At 40.9% G+C, this 27521-nt stretch overlaps 2 protein-coding genes across 2 annotated transcripts; one reads left to right on the top strand and one right to left on the bottom strand.

The window, feature by feature from the left end:
* Nucleotides 1-1400: 1400 nt before the first annotated feature.
* prpf38a (pre-mRNA processing factor 38A) lies at nt 1401-9795 on the bottom strand. Its single transcript, XM_063501240.1, has 10 exons — nt 9588-9795; nt 7321-7480; nt 6189-6310; nt 4805-4890; nt 4610-4720; nt 3680-3786; nt 3511-3537; nt 3320-3411; nt 2480-2528; nt 1401-1645 (listed from the first exon to the last, which is right to left on the bottom strand). Exons 1-10 carry the CDS (start codon nt 9715-9717, stop codon nt 1600-1602), a joined length of 930 nt encoding a protein of 309 aa, XP_063357310.1. The 5' UTR covers nt 9718-9795; the 3' UTR covers nt 1401-1599.
* Nucleotides 9796-11296: 1501 nt separating this feature from the next.
* orc1 (origin recognition complex, subunit 1) lies at nt 11297-26704 on the top strand. Its single transcript, XM_063501299.1, has 17 exons — nt 11297-11516; nt 12814-12938; nt 13478-13650; nt 13725-14157; nt 15439-15694; nt 17156-17215; nt 17710-17811; nt 20515-20758; nt 20836-20942; nt 21352-21453; nt 21585-21756; nt 22052-22159; nt 23732-23881; nt 24304-24423; nt 24521-24690; nt 24789-24876; nt 26368-26704. The coding sequence occupies exons 1-17, from the start codon at nt 11422-11424 to the stop codon at nt 26560-26562; spliced, it is 2700 nt and encodes an 899-aa protein (XP_063357369.1). The 5' UTR covers nt 11297-11421; the 3' UTR covers nt 26563-26704.
* The last annotated feature ends 817 nt before the right edge of the window (nt 26705-27521 follow it).

Here is a 27521-nt window from a genome sequence, read left to right as displayed (position 1 = left end):
AAACAAAAATATTATATTTACAGTATTCACAGCCTTTAACATTACACTAAAAAACGAGCTTTGATACATCCTGTTTCCAGTAATCATCTATCAGATGTTTCTACAATTTGATTGGAGTCCATCTGTGGTAAAGTCTCTTGACTGGACATGATTTGAAAAAGCACACACCTGTCTACTTAAAATCAGTCAGAGCAGAAACCAAACTGAAGTCAAAGGAATTATCTGTAGATCTCCTTGACAAGACTGTATAACAGATCAGGAGAAGGGTCTTCCAAGAGAAAGCGGCGTCTGGATTGGTACTTCGAGCTGGATTTCAATATCCTGTTCATTTCCGCAAATGCTGACTGATACCATGCATGGAAAAGTGTTGGACTCATTTCAGGCCAGTGAGCCCTTCTAATGCTTGGTTCAGTGCCATTAGGTGCAGTGTTGTTAGGGATAAACGTTCAACAGCACGTTCCGAACATCCTGCATGCCCTGCTGTATGCAAAAATGCAGAAAGAAATACAGGTTACACTTGGGGGCAGCGAAGGACTTCTAAACATCTGCAGCATACGTGCTAGGCTGGCTGGACAATTACCTGATGGTAGTTGAAATGGTGATGTGGCCAGTGTTGGCGTAGCAGGTGCACAAGCTACACACCAAGAAATATTAGTTTCAAAGGCAGTCTAAAACATCCAATTATCCATTACAATTACTCCATTGTAGGTGTGGGATTCATTATGTGTTACAGTGAGTTCGATGTAACCAGGTATTTTGCTCAGCTATTTTAACAGCAGTAGGTGTGGACAGCAGTGTCTGATATCATACCTCCTACCTGGGTTGTTGACCATGTTTTTCTTTTATCACCTTGACAAACACCCAGTCTCCAGGCTTCACCAGCTCTTCTCCTCTGTGCTCCGGTAGCTTCTACAGTCATTATTACTGTCAAGGCCGGACAGGCTAGACTCAAACGCAGGCCTCCGGGGGAATCGAGGGAAAGTCCAGGGCCACACTCCTCTTCACACAGTCTGTGGCTCACTTGCAAAAACACTCCATGCTGGAATCCACTCACGCTCAGTGGTGCACAGGTGTGACAATAATCAGGCCTCACTGTGCCTAGAGAAACTGTGCTGAGCTTTTCAAACCATCACTTTTTTACCCAGGGTCATGGGGGGAAAACTGGGGAAAACTTTTCCCCAGTGTGTGTACCACACACGACAATATTTACAATGGCCATGTGAATACAGCTCCATTACCAGTTCCCTCAGCCCTCGTCTCATTTACAAATTTGAAACTTCCCTCATTTGCCTATCAGTTAATAATAATAATAATAACAACAACAATAACAACTATTACTATTACTACTAATTCTATTACAACAACAACATCCTTGAAACATCCGAAGAGTCACAATTTAGGGGCCTTTATTTTTGAAATGTCAGATCAAATCAGATTATGAAACACATTCTAAGCACAATGAACATGTTTACATGAAATATTTTATATATTTATACTCCCCCCCCACAAAAAAACAACAAGGGAAAAGAAAACAAATACACAGGAATTAGAAAGCAGATTTCTGAAAGTTTGGTATAAAAACAAAAAGAAAAAAAAAAATCACTCGTTTCCTCTTCGACTCTTCTTGTGACTCTTTTTTGAACTCCTGTAACGTGAAACAAAACAAAACCAAGTTAAATAAACAATGAATATTCTAATACCACTACACTGGAGTTGGTGAATACAAATATGCACACAGAGGGAAACTCTTTCTTCTCTTTTTCTGTCTTGTTATTTTTAACCTGGAGCTTAAAAATACACATTTCTTTTTCTTTCTCCTTCTTCTTTTCTGTCTTTAGCCCATATCAAATTACGGCACAGTATAGTGTGCCTGTGCTATTTCTTGTTAGTTACTTAATTTAGTTACTTGTTTATAGACAAAATCCTGAAAGTATAATGGAGAAACTGCTCTCACGGCTAGAGATTGGCAAGGAACAACACAAATGCAACACAAGGGGGAGCCAAGACGACAAGTCAGGGGGAGATACCCAAGATTGGGTGGGAATGAAGCCCCAAGTATCATGAAAGTATCGTTAAGTGCGAGAGGAATTGACCTGAAAGACAGGATCCTGGACCCTCTGTAGCCGGTTACCAAGATTACATAAATTACCCTCTGAAGGTCTACTAGATGATGTGAATGCAGCACTACGGACAAAACGTACTGCAAACATTACCGAGACTAACCAGCTGATCTATGGCAGCAGTGATCATGAGATGTTTGGCTACAAGATGAACAGCCCCAAGGAGCAGTATGCGAGGAGTCAGCTGAATGGTAAGAACAAGATCTGGGCTATCAACACCTATGCCTGTGATCAGGTACCCTGCTGGGATAATAAGCTGGTCACAGGAGGAGATAGAAGCCACTGACATCAAGACCAGGAAGCGCAGTGCCCACTAATCAAATAACGTGACCCAGATATGCATTAATAATAATACTCACCTCTCTGGGGACTTGGAATGGCTGCGATGTCTGTGGCTTCTGTGGTGACCTGGATCACAACAATGACACCAAGTCATTTTTAGTTATAGACAAAAGTTTTCCAAACTTATGTAACTATGGAAATAACTTGAACATTTCCAGTGTTAAAAACTTAAAACACAGTTGCAAAACAGATGGCAGAAGAAAAACATGAATTTCTATGATTGCTGGCTTCATTTCAGTGGTTTAAAACCCACTGATATTGTGGCACAAATCTTTGCAAAAAATAAATAGATGAAAACAAATTTGAATCCAAGTCATCCTGTGGACCACTGGCCCTGATCCTGAGTGTCCCACAAAAATGTCTGGGCCAGGTGTTTTATGGTTTGCATGCATTTTTTAACAAACCCTGCTGGAGGTAAGAATGTCCAATATATATTCAACCATATATTATCTCGCACATATATATATCTATATGGCTACTTCACAGATTTCACCTATTGTGGGTTATTATTAGAATGTAACTACCACGATAAACTTGTCACCACTGTACATATATGTATATACATAACAAAAATAACAGTAACAAGCCAATCGATTAATTTTGGTTGATTAACTGTAAACAAAGTGCTTTGTTCATTAGTAAGTGAGCAGTTAAAGATATAATGGTTTAAATGCTTTGGAACTCCAAGTTGATGGAGAACATATATGTTCTAAATCATATGAATGATATATTTGGTTGCTTGTTTAACTTAAATTTCTGCAGACTCTTTAATAACCCATATTTTTCCCCCATTCTCTGCTGTCTGTTATTGTGGTTATACCATATGGCCACAGAACACTGATCTCCCCTTTACTTACCTGGGGATTTGGAGCGGTGGCGTCTCTCTCTGGACCTGCTGCGGTGGCGCCGGGGGCTCTTGCTGCGATGGCGATCTCTCCTTGGTGAGGGGCTGTTTATGTACAATAAAAAACACAGATATTCCTGTAAGACACACATACTAGCAGTGCAGTTTTAAAAAGATTAAAGTGAATGCAAAAAGCAGTCATACCTTCTCCTCTTTGGAGACCTGCTCCTCCTGAAGAAGAAATAATGGAGTTTACCATAATGAAAGCAACTGTATACACTCAGTGTGGGAAAAGGTTGCTCTGCAAGTCTACTTGTCTTATTCACAAACATATGAAGACTAAAGAAAATGTAAGGATGAGCACAATGAGTACCGTCTGGGAGAACGGCTGCGTCTGTAACGTGGTGATGGGGAGCGGCGAGGTCTGTCATTGTCACGGTAACCACGTCTATGTGGCTCAGGAGTCTGAATTCTCTCCATCTGCAACCAAATTCATTCATGTTTTTATTTTTCAGTTAACCCAATAACAGACAACATTTTCAGTGGACATAGAAGCCATTTTATGCAGACATCTCTATATAACTGAGCTGAGCAACCTAAACCAGTCATTTTATTGCAAAGGAACTAATTTACACTATGTAATACTATCTGTATTACAAGTGTTTGCAGCTTTTACATATTCGGCGCCATCTTGTTGCAGTACAGAACGTAACGTCACCAGGTTGGTTGCAGCTAATAGGCTTACATTAGTTTATGTCGGCTAAGTAGTAGCAGAACTGATAAATCACTGAAAAACAGGGGGACTAAAAGTAAATAGCAGCCCAAGGGGGGCAGTTTTGTGCTACACCTGGCTGCAACAATCTGTCTCTTAAACAGTCAGTGGTTCCTTGTTGTTTGGTAACTGCACTGACATGGAAAATCCACTTGTTAGTTTTAAAGTTAGGTTTTGTAGAATAGTATACAAATGAGAACAGTGTGGAGGAGAGCCTGTTTCAGTCACCAGATCGAAGGCCAACACCCCAGTTTTCCTAGCCACGCTGGATGTACCGAGTCTTTTATAAGGCATTTTACAAACTTGAACATTACTGCTATTACAGCTGGATTTTAATGTTTCAGTGAAGCTGAACATATGCTAACTGTGCAGTTAAACAAAAGCTGATAGTTGAACATATTGTGTTTTGTTATAGCGAGGGCTCTTTAAACATTAGAAATATATTTGGAAAATGAACGTGTCAATCAGAAACCACCAATTTATTGCATCAGTTTTATATGGTAGATTTTTACTGATAATTTTCTTTTTAACCTTATCTTCTTCCTCATCTTCTTCTTCACTGCTTTCTACTTCATCCAAGTCCTCCTCCAAAGCGCTAATCCTTGGGTCCAGCATCTCAGCCTCCTCCAGCACTTGCCTCTTCTGTAATACACGCATAAAAAAAAGAAAAGTCAATGACATTGGCACGTCAAACAGGTCAGATATACAAAAATGACACTAACACACCTGAAGCCGAGGAAGGATGACGTCACACATTCTCTCTGCGTGAAGAAGCCCGTCGATGAACTCGTCCACATGCATCACCTCAAACTCTGTAATAATTTACAAATAAAAAATAAAAAATTACGCATTTTTCCTGGTTCGAACACATCCACTTTGAAGACAAAATGTTTACTTGCTACCTCACATATCCCACCCACTAACAAGTGTCTCAATGACGAAAAAAATCAGTCTCATTGTATGATCGGTGCCTGATTGGTGTACATATACATGCACAGCGCCTACAAATATAAACAACCACCCAATGTAAGGTTTTTGCCAAAGCTGTCCTAAATTGCAATGTTTAATCCACTAGTATGTGCAAGTGCTTTGTACGGAAGATGATTAGGGCCACTGGGGGAAAAAAAAGTGGGCATGTCCTTTTTTTTCTTCTTCTTTTCCAGAATTTTGAGAAAAAAGTCAGAATTTTTTCAGACAGAATTTTGACTTTTTTCTCAGAATTTTGGCTTTTTTCTCACAATTCTGACTTTTTTCTGAGAATTTTGAGGAAAAAGTCAAAATTCTGACCTTTTTTCTCAAATTTCCAACTTTAATCTCAGAATTTTGAGAAAAAAAAGTCAGAATTCTTTAATTGCAATCGTAAAATAGAATCAATACTGTCAATGAATTTAAAAAATTACTGTTTTAACAAAAAGAAGAGAAAAACAATAGTCAAGTAAAACAGATATTTTTTTATTAAGATGTCAAATTACATTTTACTGTAATTTATTTATTTATATTCTTAAGTGGTTGAAAGTTATGCTTGATGAATTCCTCACTTCTCTGGACTGTGCTGTCTCAAGTTTTGGTATAAAATAACATAAATTGAATAAATGTATAAAAAATATAAAAATTGAGTTAGAAAAACACAATTCAGGTTTATTATATTACAATACTGTACAAGCTCTTGACAAGTTACAAGGTTAAATTACTTTAATTATTGTTAAACTAAAATGTTAACCAGTAGTTTCATACTTAAACACTAGAGAGAACACTTAGCCTATGCCACTTTTGTGCTCACCTTTGACTTATGCTGTCAGTACTGCTACACTGTAATGCTCCTAGTGCTGGGGCCTTGTTTCAATAAGATTCACACTTCAAATTAGTAAGTTTATTAGTGACATTAGCTCATGTGAAAAGATGGTTGGAGAATGCATTTCATGCACTTACATTGTACATTGCAAGTACTGCTGATTGCAAGCAGCGCGCAAATAATAAAATGTTTAGTATTTTTCTTTTGTATGTCAGAAATATCATTATTGCAAATTTTCTTGAAATATTGCGATATCATTCACCTCCCTCCAACAACAGTTAGAGTCCAGTCATTTATAGATTAACTTGTCAAACTCACCTCCATTTCTGTTCTGGCTCTTAATCTTTCTGTAGTCATTGTACAAAGGCTCCAAGTATTTGTAGCAATCCACTGCAGTTCCAGTTAACCTCATGTACATCGCTCCAAGTAAACGCACATATCTAAAAAAATTTAAAAAATTAAAAAAAAGAGGGGGAAAAAAATGAGCACGAACATGTCATACCTCTTCTATGTGTTACATATATAAAAATATATTCTTAATCAATCCAGCATGAAATGTGCTACACACGCTGCTGAGTGCCGACTACAGTTTACCAAACTGCTGTGCAACATTATAATCAGCAAGATCACATTCAGGCACAAAGACATTTAAAAACACATAAAACTATAAAACAGTACTTAAACAATTTACAGAGCTTTTTATTAATAACAATTTTACAAAATAGCAGAAACATATTTTCCTAACCTAATCATTATCAATAAAGTATTCAGCGAATGCACTGCCATGTGACAGCAGCAAAGTAAACCGAGGAAAATAGGTTTCACTCATACAAATTAACTGAACAAAAGTACAAATATGTGATTCATCACATTTTTGTTTGAGTTCATCATCCGATTTGTAAACACAATAGCTTAAAAAGTTTTGAATAAATTCAGATAAAACTCAAGGGTCATAATAATCAATTAGAATTTGGCTTACATCCACCAAGGTCTTCAATGTCAACTGAACAACATGTTAAGTTATGATTCTTACAAGTGTGTATTCTGAACATTAAAAAAAAAAGTACCAGATAAAGGTTAAAAATCTTCTCACATTTGACCTCTGACCTCTCCTTCAAGGTCAATAGACTGATCTGAAGTTCCGAGTGATAATGCTGCTATAAAGAGCAATTTAAAATGCCATTCTCAATGCCATTGTTTGCACTGATAACATATAGCCATATAAGAAATCATATATGGGTATTCTAAATATCATGCAACTTTTTCTTAAGGTCAAATGTTCATAAAGGTCTTTTATCTTTACAACAATGCTACAACCTTAGCTAAGCAAAATAGTGGGAATGTGTCTGAAAGTCTCACGAGTTTGAGTGAATTCTATACGTTATGAACTTGGTTGAGAAAATTAACACAACATAAGTGTTTACTCCTTTTCTCTCTGCAGAAAACTCACTTGAAATCCTCGTTTTTTATGAATTCGACAATGATGTCTTTTTCAGGTTGAATCTGCAACATCTTCAGTGTGAGACAAAGGAAAGGAGTGGGTTTGATATTTCCACCAAAAACTCCACCAACATACTTAAGTTCCATGGCTTTGTCGACAACCAGCTCGGCTGAGGATGAAACAACATACAAAAGCATTGTTAACAAAAAACTACAAATACAAATTACACTGTATACAATTGCTGCCTGCAAATGCACCTGCATACATGTTTCCAATTAGACAATGAACAGAGGTATACAGACTTGTACAGATTAGAAGTTTAGAGTTTTACTACTATTTTACTAACACTACCATTTCAGAACTGGGGAGTGATGTCCCTCCCATATTAGCATATTAGCACTCTGAGTCAATTACTGTGGTATCCAACTATCAGAGAAGGAGATGAAGAAAGGAATGCCTAAGTAGTACAACAAGCTGTGTCCTGGATTGTTGATTGCCTGACAGAAAGACCACAATATATGTGTTTCAACATTGTGTGTTTGACAAGATCATCAGCAACACTGAGGCACCAGAAGGGACTGTCCCCATGCGGTGCAAGCAGAAACCTCTGCAGCTCAACGTGACAAAGACCAAGGAATTGACTGTGGACTTTAGGAGAACCTGGAAACCACTGACTTGGTTAAAAACACTGTACAGGAAGGGCCAGAACAGTCTCTAATGTCTGAGGTAGATGAGGTCTTTTAACATTTATTCCTTTTGCTGGAATGCGCCAACTTGGGAGTGACATCACTTTTTCAATATTAATGCAATTTAATTAACACAAGATTTTACACCATTTCAATTGCAATCTGAAAAATGTTACGAAAGCCTTAAAATAAATATGGTCTAGAACACTCCATGTCTCCCTTTAGACCCCTGTTTGCTGCAGGTATGGCTGTAAAATAGAATGGCTGCCATTAGCCTTCAGCAAGCTGTGTAATATAAACATGGTATGAAACCAAGTTAACAGTTCATCTGCATGTTTTAATACTACTCTCGGATGCTTACTGCAGATTTTTCTCTGTGTAAAACAAATTTTGGTGTTTGTTGATCAGGTGCTTTGATGAAGGGCTCCTGCCACCTTTTTCCCAGTAAAGGTTTTAATGGTGGTTACAGGAACAACTGCTGTTTTTGGGCTCTAGAAACACGTTTTCTTTCCTCAGCGTCTCTGTAACAGCTAAGCCTCTTTGCTCTTCCCGGTGCATGTGTAAGTGTAAACAGAGTCCATCTCCATGTGAAACTATGCCAGTGTTATCATCACTGCTGCTATTGTGTTATCATTGCTTTTGTATAAAACTGGGAGCCACGTGGACTTAATGTTGTCAAACTAAATATGTTTGGATTTCAGGTCTGTTTTTAGTCACAAATGTGGGTGAAACATTCGCATTTACATTGTTTAACACAACGGCATGTTACAGAACCATGTGCTAAATTTGTTTCTTTTTTCTATAGCCTTTCTTCAGTAACAAACTGTTTCAACTTCTGCAATCAGGCAGGTTTCACACTATCAGGACAAAAACAGAGATACTCAAGAGGAGCTTCTATCCTCAGGCCAGCCAAGTCCTAAATCAGAACACGCCCCCACTCCCCTCATAGCATCACCATAAGGGTCTGGAACAGGACCTTATATTATATTCTTGTCACATTTCAGAATTCTCACTGTCATATTTCATATCGTATCTGATTTATTATTACGGCACACGCTGCTACAGTGATCATGCTGCTTCACTACTGCTTATATTACTCTGGTCACTGTTGTACTCCAGTCACTCTGTTTACATTACACTACATAACTCTAGTCACTCAGTTCAATTACTGTGTTTACGTTACTTAATTTTGTTTATTCTACTTGCATTGCACGGTCAGGACATTGCTGTGCTAATATGGTACAAAACACTTTAATATTCCATTTGCAAAATGTACATTTTTTAATTTAGTTTTTTAATTTAAAATTTCCAATTTTTAATTTAAACTTACTTATTGTTTATAATGTTTTGCACAGTCAAGGAGGGTTTCAGGACCGATTTCAATGTGTGTTGTACTTGTTTGACTATGCATGTCACAAATAAAGAATCTTGAATCTTTCAGAAGTCTATATATTTTACCTAAAAATATATATCTATCTACCCTCTCCAAGAATGTAACTGAGCCCGCTTAACGTAAACAGTCGATAGTAACCCGCTTGCTAAAAGGAGCCCTCATGAAGCTAACGTTAGCTCACTGGTGACACTACTAACCGGTGAGACCGAAGCATTCCTCCTTCCAGTACTTAGACTCGTAGATTCGTGTGCGGATAATTTTCTCCACCAGATACTGCGGGTTAGTCCCGTGTATACTGTTAGCGTCTTTAACGGTTCTGTTTGCCATGATACTGCTACTCTGGCATGGAGAAAATGAACAAAAAAAAACTTAGACACCAAACCGGAAAGGGTAAATATTATTTCCGGTTCGACCGCTTCTTCTTCTTCTTCTTCTTCCTGCTTCCGCTACTTCTTGTTGGCAAACAGCGAAACGGTGCATTACCGCCACCAACTGGTATGGCGTGTGGATAAAAATGACACACACACACACACACACACACACACACACACACACACACACACACACACAAAGAAAAAACGACCCTCAAATTCATCCATCCATTCGCTTCCGCTTGTCCTTTTCAGGGGGTGCTGGCAACACTGTTGAGGATTTATTCAAAACTGAAGGGCCACTGAGCCAGAGCTAACACAGCATCCTGCAGCGACATGCCATCCCATCCGGTTTGCGTTTAGTTGGACCATCATTTATTTTTCAACAGGACAATGACCCCAAACACACCTCCACGCTGTGTAAGGGCTATTAGACCAAGAAGTAAAGTGATGGAGTGCTGCGCCAGATGGCCTGGCCTCCTCAGTCACCTGACCTAAACCCAATCGAGATGTTTTAGGATGAGATGGCAGAGTGAAGGGAAAGGGGTCAACAAGTGCTCAGCATCTCTGTGAACTCCTTCAAGACTGTTGGAAAACCATTTCAAGTGACTTCCTCATGAAGCTCATCCAGACAATTCCAAGAGTGTGTAAAGCAGTAATCAAAGCAAAGGGTAGCTATTTTGAAGAATCTAACTATAAAAAATATAAAATATAAAACATGTTTTGAGTTATTTCACACTTTCATTCAAGTATGTGTCATTTCAAGTATATTGGCTTGTTTTGTGACACTGTTGACTTAATGCGATTAAATTATAAATATATCGTGTTAAACAGCTGAGAGCACCTTGAGCACAGCATAGAAAAAGTTGTGCATTGAAGATGATTCTGAACCATGAAGTGTTCATCAGAACAAGCACTTCTAATTGTACTTTGGTCCTCATTGTCTTTGAAAAGCTAGAGCTGACAAAACAAACCCAGTAAACACATTTTTATCTGTAGGTTTGGTATAGTAATCTGTCTTAATTACATTTTCATTTTTATGTTTTATTTATTCATTATATGGGGGAAAAGTCCTGTCAGCCTTGTGCTCAGAGGGCTGCAGTCACCCATCTGTCCTGTTCTAATAAACACCTTCTTTAGATCTGTTCAGTTTTATTCATATGGCACTACTTAACAGTCAATAAATCTTGTCTTAAGTCACTTTATACTGTAAAGTGTTCATTTAGGACAAAGTATACTGCAAATCTACAGAATTGTCCGTTTTGCCATTTACGGAAAAGTCAGTGAACTTCCGTAAAAAACAAAACAAAAAACCCCCATAAAATGTTCAGGCATGAATTTACCAGGACATTTGAAGAGCAAATGAAGAGCAAAGCAGAAAGTTACAGCAAGTTTATGCCTGGTGTCCTGACGCAACTCCGAAGGGCTGGAGTAATCAGCAGGGGGCAGCATGACGCCAGTGTTGGATCCTCAAGACACGAAAAAGAAAACCGGAAACTACGCATTTTTCGCGCGAAATCTCGTTGCTGTCCTGTGTGTTGTAGTTTCAGTAGATTAAATCAGAGAAGCGGGCAGATCGGCTTCGCGGTGGGGAGAAGGTTACTTTGTTTTTTGTTGTTGTAATTTTGTCCTCTGTGTGAGCTGAAAGAGACGAAACAGGATGAAATATTTCACTCGAATGAAAATCAGACGAGTATATGAGTGGAGTGGAAAGCCACGAAGCTTCAACAGGAGGCTAAAAACCTACGACTATGAGTGAGTAATTCTTTTTCCACCTTAAAAAAAGCCTTTTTATACTCCGTCTTTTCATATTTGATAGTTAAAAGTGTTTCTGTTGGAATAATTAAGGGAGATAAGAGTCCTGCGGATGAATTAAGTAGAATGACAAACTATCAAACAACAACTATGTGATACTCATTTAAGGCAGTGGTGGGCCGCGTGATTGTGCTCTTTTGTTGTCCCTAGCCCTCGGTCCCTGGGGCTGGGGACAACAATTGTCTGCTTATTTTAAAGAAGGGAAAGTCTAGCGCTCGTTGATCTTATTCTTCACTTTATGTTGTCGGCTTTGCCTTTGATGTGGTTACAAAAATGTCAAAGTTACCAAAGTCGACACTCATACGAAGTTAACATATAATTTACTGTCATAGTTTGTTTTATTGACTTGTTGCTACCAGTTTGTCCACAGTATTGAACTCTCCCAGGTACAAAGATGGTAACTGTGTTGTGGACATCACAACTCTAATCTGGGCTCATGGGTGGAGTCAGTTTTAATGCAGTCTACCATGTTACTGTTTGCCTGGAGAGGGGCACAGTTTTAGTGATGGGTTGATGACGCCTCGTGGAATGTGTGCCACGTTGGCTTTACTGTGTGTTTTTACTGTTTGTGGACTTTAAATCCACACCGGTGTTATGACCAGATGAAAGTACTGTACCCTTTTTTCCATCTCTGGGAACTCCTTCAAGAGTGTTTGAAAAACCATTGTGCAGAGTGTGCAAAGCAGTAATCAAAGCAAAGGGTGGCTATTTGGAAGGATCTAAAACATGTTTTTTGTACTACATAATTCCACAGGTGTTCATTTATAGTTTTGATGCCTTCTGTGAGAATCCACAGTGTAAATAGTCACACATTTATTATTATGTCCATGTTGTAGCACATAGAGTGACGTGTCTGTCTCAAAATCTTTACTAAACATTTCCAACTTTTGTTAAAAATGTGATTTATGTAATGCTGACCAGGTCATTTCAAGTATGTGGCTTGTTTTGTGGACTTTAAATCCACACCGGTGTTATGACCAGATGGAAGTACTCTACCCTTTTTTCCATAGAAATCTAGAAGAACTGTTAAAGTGTATTTTCAGAAGTTTGTTAGTTATGTTTTGGTGCTTTGAAATGACCCATTTTGAAATTTTAACCCTAAACCAGAAATCAAATATCTGCAAGATGACAAAGCATTTTGACACCATTGATCAATGTGGCTGTATTTTGAGATTCCAGTTCTTGCTCCCATAATCAGTAGTTTTTGATTATGTTTCTTTTCTTTCGTTTGTTTCAGCTCTTTTGTGATCAGTGTGGAGGGTCTCTCAAAAATCATCGTCAACAAAGGCCAACACATCCTCATAGAGGGGTGTGATGAAGACAACCCATATGTGGCCAAAGTTACCAGGCTGTATGGTGATGGTGAGTCATATTCACACAAGCTTGGAGCTGGCTCAGCTAACCAAGGACCTGACGTGTACTTTTCTCAACTGATGACAAATAACTTAGGCTCTGATTTGGGACTTAACTCAAGACAGATTTGGTTCTGGCCCTCAAGCTGACATGGACGTGTCTCAAGTTTGACAAACAGCTTTTTAAAATTAATTAATTGTTTTTATGAATTGACATCGACTTTGGCAAATTGATTCCTGAGTTAGACTTGCCTTAAACGATGATACATTATTTTAGACTTGAATAACCCAAGAAACGATCAAGTCCAACACAATCAATCATTGAATGTCTCTTGGCTATCTTAAGTCTGAGATCATATTAGTGGACACTTGAAATGGTCTTGTTTCAAATAGTAATGGATTTAGAATAATTTAGAACTCGACTTGGGACTTTCTTGGACTTCAGTTGGACTAAAACAACTCGAAATTAATCTCAAATGAACTAACTTGATATTTACTCTGTTCCACTTTGAGACACTGACTTTCTTGTCTTGTGCCTGTCTCTTCCAGAGAATGGGCAACAGATGAAGGCGGTAGTTCAGTGGTTCATGCGTGTGTCTGAATTGCCTGTCAACAAACTGAAATTGCTTGGCAGAGAGCCTCATCCGCAGGAGATCTTCTACTATGAATGTCGTAATTGTGATAATGAGGTCAACGTCGAGTCCATCCTCAGGCCTGTGAAGGTGAGCTTCATTTAAATCACAAATGCTTTAAAGTCAAATGCGAAAATGTTTAATTTCCTTCCTTTATCTCCAAGGTGAAGCACCTCGACAGCAATGACCCGTTCCCTGACTCCACTGACAAAGATACCCTGTATGTGAAGTTGTCCTGGGACTCCAAGGTCTTCGGGGTGGTGAACTCGACCGTGGTGGAGTCTCCCGCTGAGCCAGCACCTGCTTCTTCACCTCCTTCCTGTCTTAAACCCTCCCTCCCAATGTCACCTTCTTGCTCCCAATCTGCAGCCACCCCCAGAGGACCCTCTCGGCGTGTCCTACCCACACCGGACCACGCCATAATGCAGAAGGCGTCATTAGGGGAAGTTGGCTGCAGCAGTGTAGGTACACCTGCCAATGTCGAGGCTGAGTCACTTCACTCGGCCACTAAACTGTCAGCGTCAAAATGCCTCAGTGCCAAGAGGAGGAATGCGACGGCCAGGACACCTGGTGTCCGAAAGAGACTGGAGCTCAGCAGTGAGTGTTCGCACAAGGATTTTAAAATGCAACCACTTTGTCGTACCAGAGAACAACAGGGCTCTTTATATATCTCTAATACCAAAAGTCGTGAAGTTTGATTAAAACCAGAATGCAAGAGTTTGCAAGTCTGCATAAATCCATTTTTTATTCACAATCGAGCATAGAATACCTGAGAAAATGTACGATTTTAAGAACAAAAAAAGTCAAATTAAGAAGAAAAGGTTATTTATTATTTATTTATTTGTAGCATAACCTCTTCTTCTTTTCTTTTTTTTTCTTCCAGAAAGGAATTTTCTCCCTTCTTATCTTATTTAAGATTCTAGCTCCTCAACAGAACTGGATCATTGTCATATTTATAGTTTCATGATCCAGTAAATGTTTTCAATCGGCCAATGGCCTGGACCAGGCCAGTTCAGCACCTGGACCCTTCTACAAAACCAATATGCGGTTTGACAGGAGCAAGTTTCTCTAAATCCCGTAGATGCCTTTCAGCATTGTTGGTGCCTTTCCAGGTGTGCTAAGTCAGTTCCATAAATACTAATGTACCTCCATATTATCAGAGATTTAGACTCACTGATAACAAGCTGGATGGCCCCTCTTCCTGTTTGTCCCGAGGATGCAGCATTCTTGTCTCCCAAATTTCTAGTTTCAATTTATTTGACCAAGCAACAGTTTTCAACTTTGTCTCAGTCCATTTTAAATGACCTACGGCCCAAAGAAGACAAAGTATTTCTGGATCACGTTCATGAAGAAGCTTTCTGGAAGCTTCCTAGCCCACGCAATGATTTCCATGACAGATCTGAGTCCTGTGCCGCTTGAAAGCCCACAGATTACAGGAATCCAAGACTGATTTTTGGCCGTGTCCATGATGATAAGATATTCAAAGTCTTGGCTTTTATGTTGAGAAACATTTTTCTGAATTTATTCCACAATTTGTAGACGTATTTGCAGATTTAGTGACAATGCCCATCTTTACGTTTGAGAAAATCTGTGTCTCTGACCTTTTTAATCCAATCCTGCTGCAGTTGATGTTCATTTTAGATGTATTTAAAAGCACTTTTTTAGCCCTTTGATTTGTTCTATTGTGAATAAAATATGGGTTAGAGATTTGCAGTTCATTGCATTTTCTTATTTATTGACATTGTAAACAGAATCCCAAGTTTTGGGGCCAATACCTTACAATATGAAGCGCCTTGAGGTGGCTGTTGTGATTTGGCACTATATAAATAAAACTGCATTAAGTGAATAAAACTCTGTTGTCCATCTTTGTCCTGTCAGGTCCAGACAAGTCAGTGACAGGTGAAGAAGTCCTGAGTCAGCTGCTAAATGAAGAGTTGGAATCAAAGGTGACACTGACTCGCAGGCTTCCTCCCTCTGCCGCTCATCCTCTGCCCGTCACCCACAGCCTCACACCCCTGAGGAAGGCCCACAGACCCACCGGTGCTCAGTGTGGTGTCCCCTTAAAGTCTGTCTTCCTCAACAAACTCTCTGATTCGGATAGCCCTCTGTCACCAGCCAAGGATGACTCCACAAGGTCAGCGCCGTCTGGCACACAGACGCAGTGGTTTTCTTAAAAAAAAAAAAAACACACTGTAACCCAGTCATTTAATTATGTAAATTCAACCGTCACACAGTTTACAATATGCAGTAGAAACTCTAAGCTAGGTTTAGGATTAGGGATTTTCAAGTTAAGATTGAAAAATTAAGAGATTTTCATTGACACTCACAGCTTCCTACTTTCAGCTTAAGGGCCGTTTAGGTTTTGCTTGTTTTAAACTTTTCAAACGCAAAGATAAACGGGTTGAAACCGGAAAGCTTCTATGTTTAGTTTTTTAAAATGACTTAAACTCGATGTAAACATACATACTTGTAGTGAAAGGGGTTGGTAGCTCAGGAGGTGGAGCCTGATTTCCTACTGGTCAAAACAGGTACAACAGTTCAAAGGAATGTGAGCATAATCGTACCCGAGCTAAATTAGGTTATTGGTTTAAAACCTGAGATAACTGCTATAAAACCAAGCACACTGGTGCCACTTTCAGTCCTTGGGAGGGTGATGAAATGGTGACTGGTTCAACAAAGAACTTGGTTAGGACACAGAGGATAAGCGATGCCACTCCAAGGAGAGTATACAGTGGTGTAAAAAAGCGTTTGGTGCTCTGAAACATTTGACAAAGACAACAAACATGCACTTTGTCAATAAAGGTGTTTATTATTAAAGAGGGGGATCCAAACCTACATAGCCCTGTGTGGGGGGGAAAAAAGTGACCCCCTCCCCTTCTTATGGTGACTCTACCATAAGAAAGAGATTAGGCAAGAAACGGCTGGCATGGCAAGAATATCCTAAAAATTTGTGCAAAATATTGTGTGGATGAAGAGACAAAAGTTGAACCTTTTGTAAGGTGTGTTTCACATTACATCTCATGATAGTAACAGCGTTTCAGAAAAGGAAGATCATACTAACAGCTGGATGTGATGGTGGTAGTGTGATGGTCTGGGGCAGGTTAGGACCTGGAAGACTTGCTGTGGTAAATGAACCATGAATGCTGCTGTCTGCCAAAACATCCTGAAGGACAAAGTCCAGCCATCTGTTTGTGACCTCAAGCTGAAGCGCACCTCAGGTCTGCAGCAGGACATTGATCCAAAATACACCTTTGAATAGCTTAAGAAAAACAAAATGAAGACTTTGGAGGGGCCTGGTTGAAACCCTGACCTGAATCCAACTGAGATGCTGTGGCATGACCTTAAAAGGGTGGTTCATGCTGGAAAACCCTCCAATGTGGCTGAATTATAACAATTCTGCAAAGATGAGTGGGTCAGAATCCCTCCACCCCTCACTACCAGTTATCACAAATGCTTAATTGCAGTTGTTGCTGCTAAGGGAGGCCCAACCAGTTATTAGCCATGTAGGTTTGGATAGCCATATTAAAGTGATTAGCCTTTCAGTGTCTAGAGAGATTTTCAAATGTTGTAACAAGTCCTGTGTGTTTTCAAACAGAGCTACAACTGTGTCACAAAAGGAGCTGAAAACCATTAAAGAGCCAGTCCTCAGTGTTCTGTGAGTAAACTCATCCATACATTTACCCATCATAATCTTTCACTCTGCACACAGACACAGCAACACGTGATGCTAATGTGACCTGTTTATCATTGGTGCTTCAACATGTTTGGCTTGCTACAGTTTGTATCCAGTTCTACTTTCCTCTGAGAAGTATCAACTGATACAAAAATTTTGAAATTGATACAATAGCTGCATCTACTAAAAATTCCAAAATTTTGAATTTGATTCTAAGTGACCTTGACTTCAAGATTAGAGGTCAGAGTTTTCTGAAAATCTTGCGAATGTGATAATTTGAGAACGATTCAATGCGTGATTTTAAAGTTTATAAATAAAAATGTACCAGGTTCACCTGACTACTATATTCACATACAAGTCACACACACTGTGCATTTGATATATGCGTTGGATTTAAGATGTGGTTTTCCTTATGTAGACTAAACCAAAAACTACAGGCTGTTCCTCTTATACCCGTCCATGTGTTGTGTGTGTAGAGCGGAGGTGGAGAATGAAAAGTCTCCAATGGTCACTGAAACACCGAGGAGCTCTAAGAGGAAGTCGGCCATGCTGGTGTCATCACGCATCAAGAAACAGCTGTGAGTGTAAAAGTGGATCCATGGGATCTCTCTTATTTTTACATACAGTGGTGTGAAAGAGTGCATGTTTATGCCTGTTCGTATGTGCATTTATGCAAAACGTCCCTGCAGGCAGTCTTGAAACTTGGATCGTGGCTCAAGAGTTGGCAGTTCGTCTTGTAATCCGAAGGTTGCTGGTTCGAGCCCCGGCTCGGACAGTCTCGGTCGTTGTGTCCTTGGGCAAGACACTTCACCTACTGCCTACTGCTGTTGGCCAGAGGGGCCGATGGTGCGATATGGCAGCCTCGCTTCTGTCAGTCTGCCCCAGGGCAGCTGTGGCTACAACTGTAGCTTGCCTCCACCAGTGTGTGAATGTGAGAGTGAATGAATAGTGGAATTGTAAAGCGCTTTGAGAGTCTCGAAAAGCGCTATATAAATGCAATCCATTATTATTTATTATTATTATCCTCTGCCAGAGGCCTAGGAGTGTGAGGTCCTGTGCAGTACCTTTGCTATTCCTAGGATCACGCTCTTCTGGACAAAGATCTTGGATGTCATTCCTGGAATCTGCTGGAGCCACTTGGCTGGTTTGGGGGAAGCTTCACTGTCCCAAGTGCACTTCTTTAGCTCCTCTGTTAGCCCTAGGTATTTCTCCAGCTTCTCCTGTTCCTTCTTTCTGATGTTGCTGTCACTTGGCACAGTTGGCTCTATCACCACAGCCTTCTTCCTCTACTTATTCAGCACTAGTATGATCGGTTGGTTAGCCATCACCAATTTGTCCATCTGTGTCTACAAGACCCACAGGATCTTAGCTCGGTCATTCTCAGCCACCCTAGGGGCATATCTTCCAGGCCATACTCGGCACAGATGTTTCTGTATACGATGCCGGCCACTTGGTTATGGCGTTCCATGTATGCCTTGCCTGCTAGCATCTTGCACCCTGCTGTTATGTGCTGGATTGTCTCAGTGGCATCTTTACACAGCCTGCACCTGGGGTCTTGTCTGGTGTGATAGACCCCAGCCTCTATGGATCTTGTACTCAGAGCTTGTTCCTGTGCTGCCATGATTAGTGTCTCTGTGCTGTCTTTCGGTCCAGCTTTGTCCAGCCACTGGTAGGATTTCTGGATGTCAGCCACCTCCACTATCTGCCGGTGGTACATACCGTGCAGGGGCCTGTCCTTCCATGATGGTTCCTGTTCTTTCTCAAGTTTCTGCTGCCCATTTCGTAGTCGGATAATGCACACATCATCTTCTTGATGATCACGGATGTTTGTCTCATCCTGGTTATTGGTTCTGACACCCACTAGTACTCACCCTTGCTCCTTTCACTTAGCATACATTCTCAGGATGCTGGAGTTTGGGTGAAACCCTCCATGCATGATAAGGAGCTTTCTTGTCTTGTTGTCAGTGGCTTCTGTCTCCTTCTTTGGCCAGCTTATTATCTCAGCAGGATATCTTGTGACTGGCAGGGCATAGATGTTGATTGCCCGGATCTTGTTCTTGGTTGCAGCCCTAGCGGCCCTTTCATGATTCCCATTTGGTGTGGTATTCCAAGGTACTTGTAGCTGTCTGCAATGTTGCCTTCTGGTAGTTCTGACTGCCTTCCCTATCCTTGTTACCATGTGACTACACTCCAGTGTTGTTGGTGTAGTATCCACTGGTGTGGATCAGTTAACTGATGTGTCATTCACTCTTGGCATACAGCTCTGTGTCACCCATGTGGCCGAGGTGGCTGACGATTGCTCCATTTCGTAGTCTGTATCCTTAGCTAGTCTTGTTGATGATTCGGTTGAGGCGGTTCAGGTCTTTGCGAAACAGCAGCAATGACAGAGCATCTCACTGGTAAATCCCACACTTAATGGCAACTTGTGCAACTGGCTTATAGTTTGCCATTGACTTTCTGATGGCGAATTTGTTTGTGTCCATATGCGTGCAGCGTGATGGTTAGCACTGTTTCTCCTCACATGCAAGGCCTTGAATAGTCAGGCCCCATCTTATCTTAATGACCTTAAAGTACCATATCAGCCCATTAGAGCACTTCTCTGTCGGACTGCAGGCTTACTTGGGGTTCCTAGGATATTTAAAAGTAGAAGAGCATTAGGCTGTATAAATAAACCTGAATTGAATGGAAAGTTGAACAACAAGAACGTTCTGAGTTCGAATCATAACCAACTAGTCGAGGTGGAGTTTGCATGTTCTCTCCAGGTACACCGGCTTCCTCTGAAGTTGATTACATCTAAATTGTGCATAGGTATGAATGTGAATGTGAAGGATTGTCTTTGTGCATCAGGCTGCCGGCCTGTACAGGGTGTACCCCACCTCTTGTCCAGTGATTGCCTCATCATAAAGTCACGCATGAATATGTGGAGCAAAATTAAGTATAATTAGTGAGTGTTCTTTGAAACCACACAGTGTGCATAATTTATTTATAAGGGCCAGTAAGCTTCCAGGCCTTAAAACATTTCAAGCAATAAGAAAAACCTTGATTAAAGGTGTGAGGGCACCATTGCTGCTGCTTGAAGCTTGAATTAACACGATTTGTTTCAAATGATCATTTTAACGTTCACACCCTTTCTGTTGTTTTATTTTTTTATTTTTTAACTTGTGTCACTCTTATGTAGTCTGTGTTTTGGCTTCATAGCACCACCACAATCAAACATTAACAAAGTGAAAAACGACTTGTAAATCTTAAGGGTGTCTGAGCTGCCTTATGTGTTCCATCAGGAATCTTCTGGAAAACCATCAGGACCTAAACTCATCCGGAGAGGATGAGGATGAGTTTGTTCCATCTAAGAATGACTTGCTGAGCAGTAGCGAAGAGGAGGGTCAAGATGAGGATGGGCCGAATATTGATGATCAAGTGTCAGCGAAGAAGTTCCGATATGTTGCAACGGGTTCTCGCAATTCTCGTTCAAGACAGAAATCTTACTCCTCAGCGAGAACGCAACGAAGAACTCCCGCAAAGAAGGTGATGAAGACCAGACGCACACTGATATTCAGACATGAGATCACCACTTTCTCACCGTCTCTCTAATATTTCTACAGATCTCACCGGGAACGCCACAAACCCCCCGTCATGCCACGCCCAGCATCCCCATCAGGTCCCTGCAGACTCAACAGCCGGCTAACATCCTGGAGGAAGCCAGAGCCAGGTGAGCTCATGGTAGACACAAGTGAAAGGACTCAGAAAACTAAACTTTCTTTGTTGCAGTGCAGACACTTCAGATGGTGAGCATGACGCTTCATGCGAATCCATGTTGTATGATAAAGATACATCCGTGGACCTTTTTTCTTTTCTTTTTTTGTTTGAACCACAGTGCAGCAACAATGCATGAACCCTTCAGGTGGACTTCGAGTGTCCTTGACAGTCAAACAAGAACAACTGTGTTCATTGTATCTGCAGCTGACCTTTTAGTCGTGTATGTGTGAAAGAGAGGGCTGTAGTAAAGCACGTTGCAGTCACAAAATAGAAGATGGCGAGTTGGTGCAGTAAAAGTTTACTTGCGGATCGACTGAAATTTAAACCTGTTGTATTTTAATGAGTTCCTCCTCTTTTATCAGGCTGCATGTGTCATCGGTGCCAGAGTCTCTGCCCTGCAGGGAGCAGGAGTTTCAGGACATCTACAGCTTTGTGGAAAGCAAGATCATTGACAACACAGGAGGGTGAGAGAAAGCTTTTAGCAGTCTTACTGGAGTCGCATCTGCACACTTCAGGGTCCACATGTCTCGAGGCTATTGTTTTTTTGTTGTTTTTTTTAAACTGTGGTCTTTAATGGGATTTTGTTTTATTACAGGTGCATGTACATCTCTGGTGTGCCAGGAACTGGAAAGACAGCGACAGTTCATGAGGTGATTCGCTGTCTGCAGCACGCAGCTGACATGGATGAAATCCCTTCATTCCACTTCATCGAGATCAATGGGATGAAAATGACAGACCCACACCAGGCCTACGTCCAAATCCTACAGGTGGGAATGAAGCTTTTTCACAGCCGCTGCAGGCTTTAGTCAGGACTGTAATAATCATTTTGCTTTATCACTTCACCAACTTACTCTACAGAGCTTATAAACAGGGATGCTCGTGTGTGTGTACAGTGTATAGTGCTGTCTATCCCTATGTGCTTTTATCCAACATTCACAGACTTGTGATTAATGCATGGGGGCAGCTCGGGGTTCAGTGTGCTGGCCAAGGATACTTTGACACATGGGCTATCTGCTGACCTGCCGTACTAACGTCTCTCATTTATTTATCTCAACCCTGCAGAAACTGACTGGTCAGAAAGCCACACCTGACCACGCAGCAGTTCTGCTGGAAAAGAGATTCAGCAACCTAGCGCCCAGGAAGGAGACTATTGTGCTGCTTGTGGATGAAGTAAGAACAGTTTTTTTTTTTTTTTTAAAGAGGAAATTTTTTCCGCTTATCCTTATCATAGTCACGGGGGCCCGGAGCTTATCCCAGCTACAATAGAGCAAAAGGCAGGGGACACCCTCAGTATATCAACAGTGTGCCGCAGGGCTAACACAGAGATGGATAACTATGTGCACTTACATTGACAAATATGTGCAATTTAGAGTCACCAATTAACCCAGCCCTAGTAACTGCATGTCTGTGGACTGTGGAGGAAGCCGGAGTACCCGGAGAGAACCCACAGAGACACATGAGGAACATGCAAACTCCACACAGAAAGTTTACTCAGGACCTTCTCCCTGTGAGGCAACATTGCTAACCACCATGCCACCGTGTGGAATAAGAACAATTTTAGCATTCTTAAATTAAATTCTGTGCGCAAAGCCCCTGACTTCACATACCCTTGTTGACCATTTATCACAAGGTAACTGGTATTCTGCCTAATAGTCTGAGAAATGTAGGTTGCTCTCAGGAGCTATGAATTTCATACTCTGATACGATGCCATCTGCACAACAAGTACAGTTGTGAAGTTTCCTTGATATTAAATATTCCACAGTCAGCTGTTTGTGGTATTATGACAACTCAGGCACAAAGTGGAAAGCCACATAAAATCACTAAGTAGGGTCAGCGAATGCTGAGTTGCGTGGCGTGCAGAGGTCAGCAACTTTCTGTAGAGTCAGTCGCTGTAGACCTCTAAACTTATGTGATCTTCAGATTAGCTCGAGAACCATGTGTAGACAGCTTTCCATTGAAAACCATTCTTTTCCATGGCCAAGCAGCTGCATACAATCCTTAAATCATGAAGCACAATGCAAAGCAATGAATGCAGTGGTGTAAAGCATGTCAGCACTGGACTGTAGAGCAGTGGAGGTGTGTTTCCTGGAGGGACAAATCATGCTTCTCTGTCTGGCAACCTGATGGACAAGTCTGGGTTTGGTGGTCGCCAGGTTGCCTGTCTGCCTGCATTGTGCCAAGTTTGATGGTGTGGGGGGGCGTATTACGGAGTTGGGTTATTTTCAAGGGCCTGGTTTGTACCGCTTAGTTCCAGTGAAAGGAACTCTTAATGCTTCAGCAGAACGAGACATTTTGAACGATTTCATGCTCCCAACTACGCTGGAACAGTTTGGGGGTGGCTCCTTCCTGCACACCACAAGTCCATGTCTGGTTGGGATATGTGCATCGCCCACAGAGGCCGATATTACTCTAATTAGTAATATAAATCATACTGGATAACAGTTTGTTCTGTCTCTCTGTGTTAGCCCTGTGTTAGGTTGGTGACCTATCCAGGGTGTGCCCCGCCTCTCACCCTATGATAGCTGGGATAGGCTCCATTCCCCTCCTACCTGTAAGGATGAGCGGGAAGAGGATGGATAGATAATTTTTGCTAAACATGTTGAAGAACCCCAGGTTCCTCAGGAAATGGTGCCTGCTCACACCATGTATAGAGCCTGTGTGCTTGTCTGTCACTTTTAACTAAGAATTGTGACGGCAGAATAACGATCCTGTACTATACTTTTTGTTTTGGCCCGCTGTAGTTAGACCTGCTGTGGACGAGGAAGCAGAACGTGATGTACAACCTGTTCGAATGGCCGACACGGCGTCATGCTCGCCTGGTGGTGCTGACCATCGCCAACACAATGGATCTGCCCGAGAGAATCATGATCAACAGAGTGGCCAGTCGACTGGTGAGACTGTGATTAAACACTGCTATTTTTTACGTTCCCTGACAGCAATACTATGAATGATGGTTTAAAGGTCACTGCTGTGTGGCAAAAAGATTTGAGCATGAAGCCAAAGCTGCAATTTACTGGCTGATTTATGTTCCTACCCTCACATGGACACAAGCTGAAGCTACTGTGAGAAAGTAGTAGTAACAGAAATGCACTTGTGTAATTCTCATTCAAGTGTCAGACTGTGTTAAACAATTTGACATCACTTTACTTCCTGTCTTTTCGAGATAATTTCTTCTCCTACTTATTTTGCTTTTCAGCCCTTTGAATATCTGAATATTAATAATATTAATACAACAACTAAATATCTCATTCAGATGACTTGTAGGAAAAAACATAAACTAAAAGCCACTGATCATTTGCATTGCTGCTTCCAGGGTTTGACCAGGATGTCATTCCAGCCGTACAGCTTCAAGCAGTTGCAGGAGATCATCATGTCCAGGCTGAACAAGTTGAAGGCCTTTGAGGAGGACGCTCTGCAGTTGGTGTCCAGGAAGGTTGGCAACCAGATTGTCTTTAATGCAGTCTCACCTGCTCTGTTGTGTACTCACCTGCCCACCGTCAAGTCACGTCTGTGTCCCTCATATCTGGCAGGTGGCTGCTCTGTCCGGTGATGCTCGCCGATGTTTGGACATCTGTCGGCGGGCAACGGAGATCTGTGAGCACTCAGCTGCTGACCCTTCCTCCACAGGATTGGTGGGAATGAGTCACATGATGGAAGCACTGAATGAGATGTTTTCCTCTGCCTACATCACTGCCATCAGGTGAGACCAAACCTTTGGTCACATTAGTAATGCATGCTGTAGAGATGTGCATTGGCAGCTGTAAGGAGAAGTGACTGATGTGGTTTGGTTTTTTTCAGGTGTGCGTCAACACAGGAGCAGCTCTTCCTCAGAGCTGTTATTGCAGAGTTTAGGCGGCTGGGATTGGAAGAGGCGACTTTCCAACAGGTGAGAAATATAAAACAACTAAAGTTACTAAAACAAAACCAACAAGCCTCTATAGACTGTATATGAAACTATTCAAGAAGTTGATTTACTTTTTTAAAGGCTTCAATAAATACACATTTAAAGAATAAAACACAGACCTTAAATCTAACATGAATGCAGATATTCATTCATAATATTCTATAAATCATGTTTCGCTGGCTGTTCTGTGAGGAATTAGATGAGCTCAGAAACACAGGCCTACATCTTTGTTTAAATTACAGTCTATACAGTCTATCTCTACATCACACATGTTGACCGAGGTGGTGCAAGAGAAAACTCATCTGTTATGATAATAAATCACTGGCCTGTCAGCTTACCCAGCTCCAGTCGTCGTTAACTGGAGGTGAATGGGAGCGAGCTCTACAGTGTCCTAAAGAATGAAATGCGTGTAGATTTCAGTGACAATGGCAGTAATGCTTGCATAATATCCAGAGGATGTTGCATTGGAATAATTTCCTTCATCATCCAGGAACTTCCTGTATATTCTTTCTAAATAAGCCTTGGTACTGCCTCATTTTAGAGTCTGACAATGGGTCCAATGATTTCATCCCAAAACCTAGTGGCCCTCAGGGCTGTTGCCTATCCTGTAGCGGTCTGTGCATCCCTCCATGCCTATGTTTTACCAGACCATCACTGGTCCACCTCAGCATGACCCTTCAGTCATGCTGAACGATGTAACAGGCAGCATAATTTTCTGTACAGATTCTTCACAGTCTTTTTATGTTTGTCACGTGTGTTTAGAATGAGCCTGCTGTATTCTGTAAAAAGCATCGATGTACCTGCCAGTTCTGGTTCTCTATGGCAAAGGCCAGTCTTGCTCCATGGCACTGAGCATAGGGACCACTAGAGGGTGTCATGCAACCAAGTAGTACACTGGTCAGAAAAGATAAGGAGGGAAAAATTTCAGTTTCCGCTTCCTGCAAAACCATCCCTGTTTTGGGGTTTCTCATTGTTACCCCTCTAGTGCACTTGTTAATTTAATTTAAACCAAAGCTGCTGAAATGAATTAATCCTCTCAGCTACTTAACTGACCTGATACCCTCTTAATTAGGGTTGTATTAGCACAGAAATCGTTAAAAGTAGTACCTTTGTTAAAAATGGGGATTTAAAACTTGTAATAGGCAGCTTTACCTCTCTTTGCCTGTGTGCCAATTCCATTAATGTTCCAACTTATAAACCTTTTTTCCCTCAAACAAAATGTGTGATGATTGACACATAACACAAAAAACATCAATAGTTTACTCTATTACTACAATAATTGATAGATGCAGCCCAAATTTTCTACAGTTATAAGCTTAAAAGGCTATACATAAAGATAACAATTGTAGCTGATTGTTTAATTTTAACACAGTCCACAGCAATTTTACCCACTTTCACATTGCACTGTGAAATTGGAGTCCTGTGTCTCAACTTGAAATGCAACATAAGGTCCCCTTGTGTTTTGTATGCCAGGTGTTCGTGCAGCACCAAGCTCTCTGTCGGATTGAAGGTCTTCGGCCCATCAGTGTCTCGGAGGGTCTGGCTGTTTGTCAGCGTCTGGGAGCCTGCAGGTTGCTGCTGCTGGAACCAAGTCACCTGGGAGTCCTGCAGCGCATCCGACTCAACGTCAGCCAGGATGACATCTTTTATGCCTTGAAAGCTGACTGAAGGAGGAGTCTTTCACACAAACTGAACAATGACAGAAAAGTGAACCCTCGTCCACAGATTTCAGTTATGAGCTTAAATTTTTTGTCAAGCCCCCAATTTTACTGGAAAATTTTCTTCGGTCTGTGGATTTTATTTTTTATGTTTCAGTCTTAAATGTACAATAAAACTCTTTAATAATCCCTCTGTTGCTTTTTTGGAGTAATATTAAAACCTCTGTGATGATAGTTTCCTTCTTAGAGTTTTAGCTGCAGTTTAGGGATCAGAGTTTGATCAGAGTTTTTAATATGGAAAAACACATCACCATCATGACTGTGGACCATGTTGCCGATTCACTGAAGCACAACTCTTTTCTCTATGAACCAAGGAATACTTTTTTTGGTAATCATTACGTAGCATATCTACATTTTGTACATTAAACAAGTTGTTCATTAACACAAACCCATGTTTGTTTAATGTCAATGACCTGCAGCTACAAACAAATGAATTTAAGTGTTGTGCTTCTGCTGTAGGTTTTGTGACCTACATGTTTATTTTTTGTTTTTGACCTATGTGGTATATGTGATTTAAGATATTATGTGGTTTTCGAGAAGAAATAAAACTCATTTGACGAAGGATATTTGGCATGCAGACTGCAATAGTCAGGGATCAAGCCATCAACCTTCCAATTAGTAGATGAACTGCTCTACCTCGTGAGCTACACCCCTGAACCAGCAGTATGTACAAACACCATAGCCAAAGTGTAGCAGCCTCACTGCATGCCAACAGAGATCAAAACTATTTTCCTGTGTGGAATAGGAAAATGAGACCAACATGGACTAAAGTGCCTAATAAAGCATGGATAGATGCTCCCAAGTTGCAAAATGAGAAGTTGGCAAGATCACTTTGTGAAAGCGCTGAGACCTGAGTACAAACATATATACAAAAATCCACAACTGGACCTTTTGAATCAGTGATCAGTC

The sequence above is a fragment of the Pelmatolapia mariae genome, linkage group LG17 (assembly GCF_036321145.2).
Source record: "Pelmatolapia mariae isolate MD_Pm_ZW linkage group LG17, Pm_UMD_F_2, whole genome shotgun sequence".
In the NCBI taxonomy this organism is placed as follows: Eukaryota; Metazoa; Chordata; class Actinopteri; order Cichliformes; family Cichlidae; genus Pelmatolapia; species Pelmatolapia mariae.
This window is presented reverse-complemented; position numbering and strand designations above follow the sequence as displayed.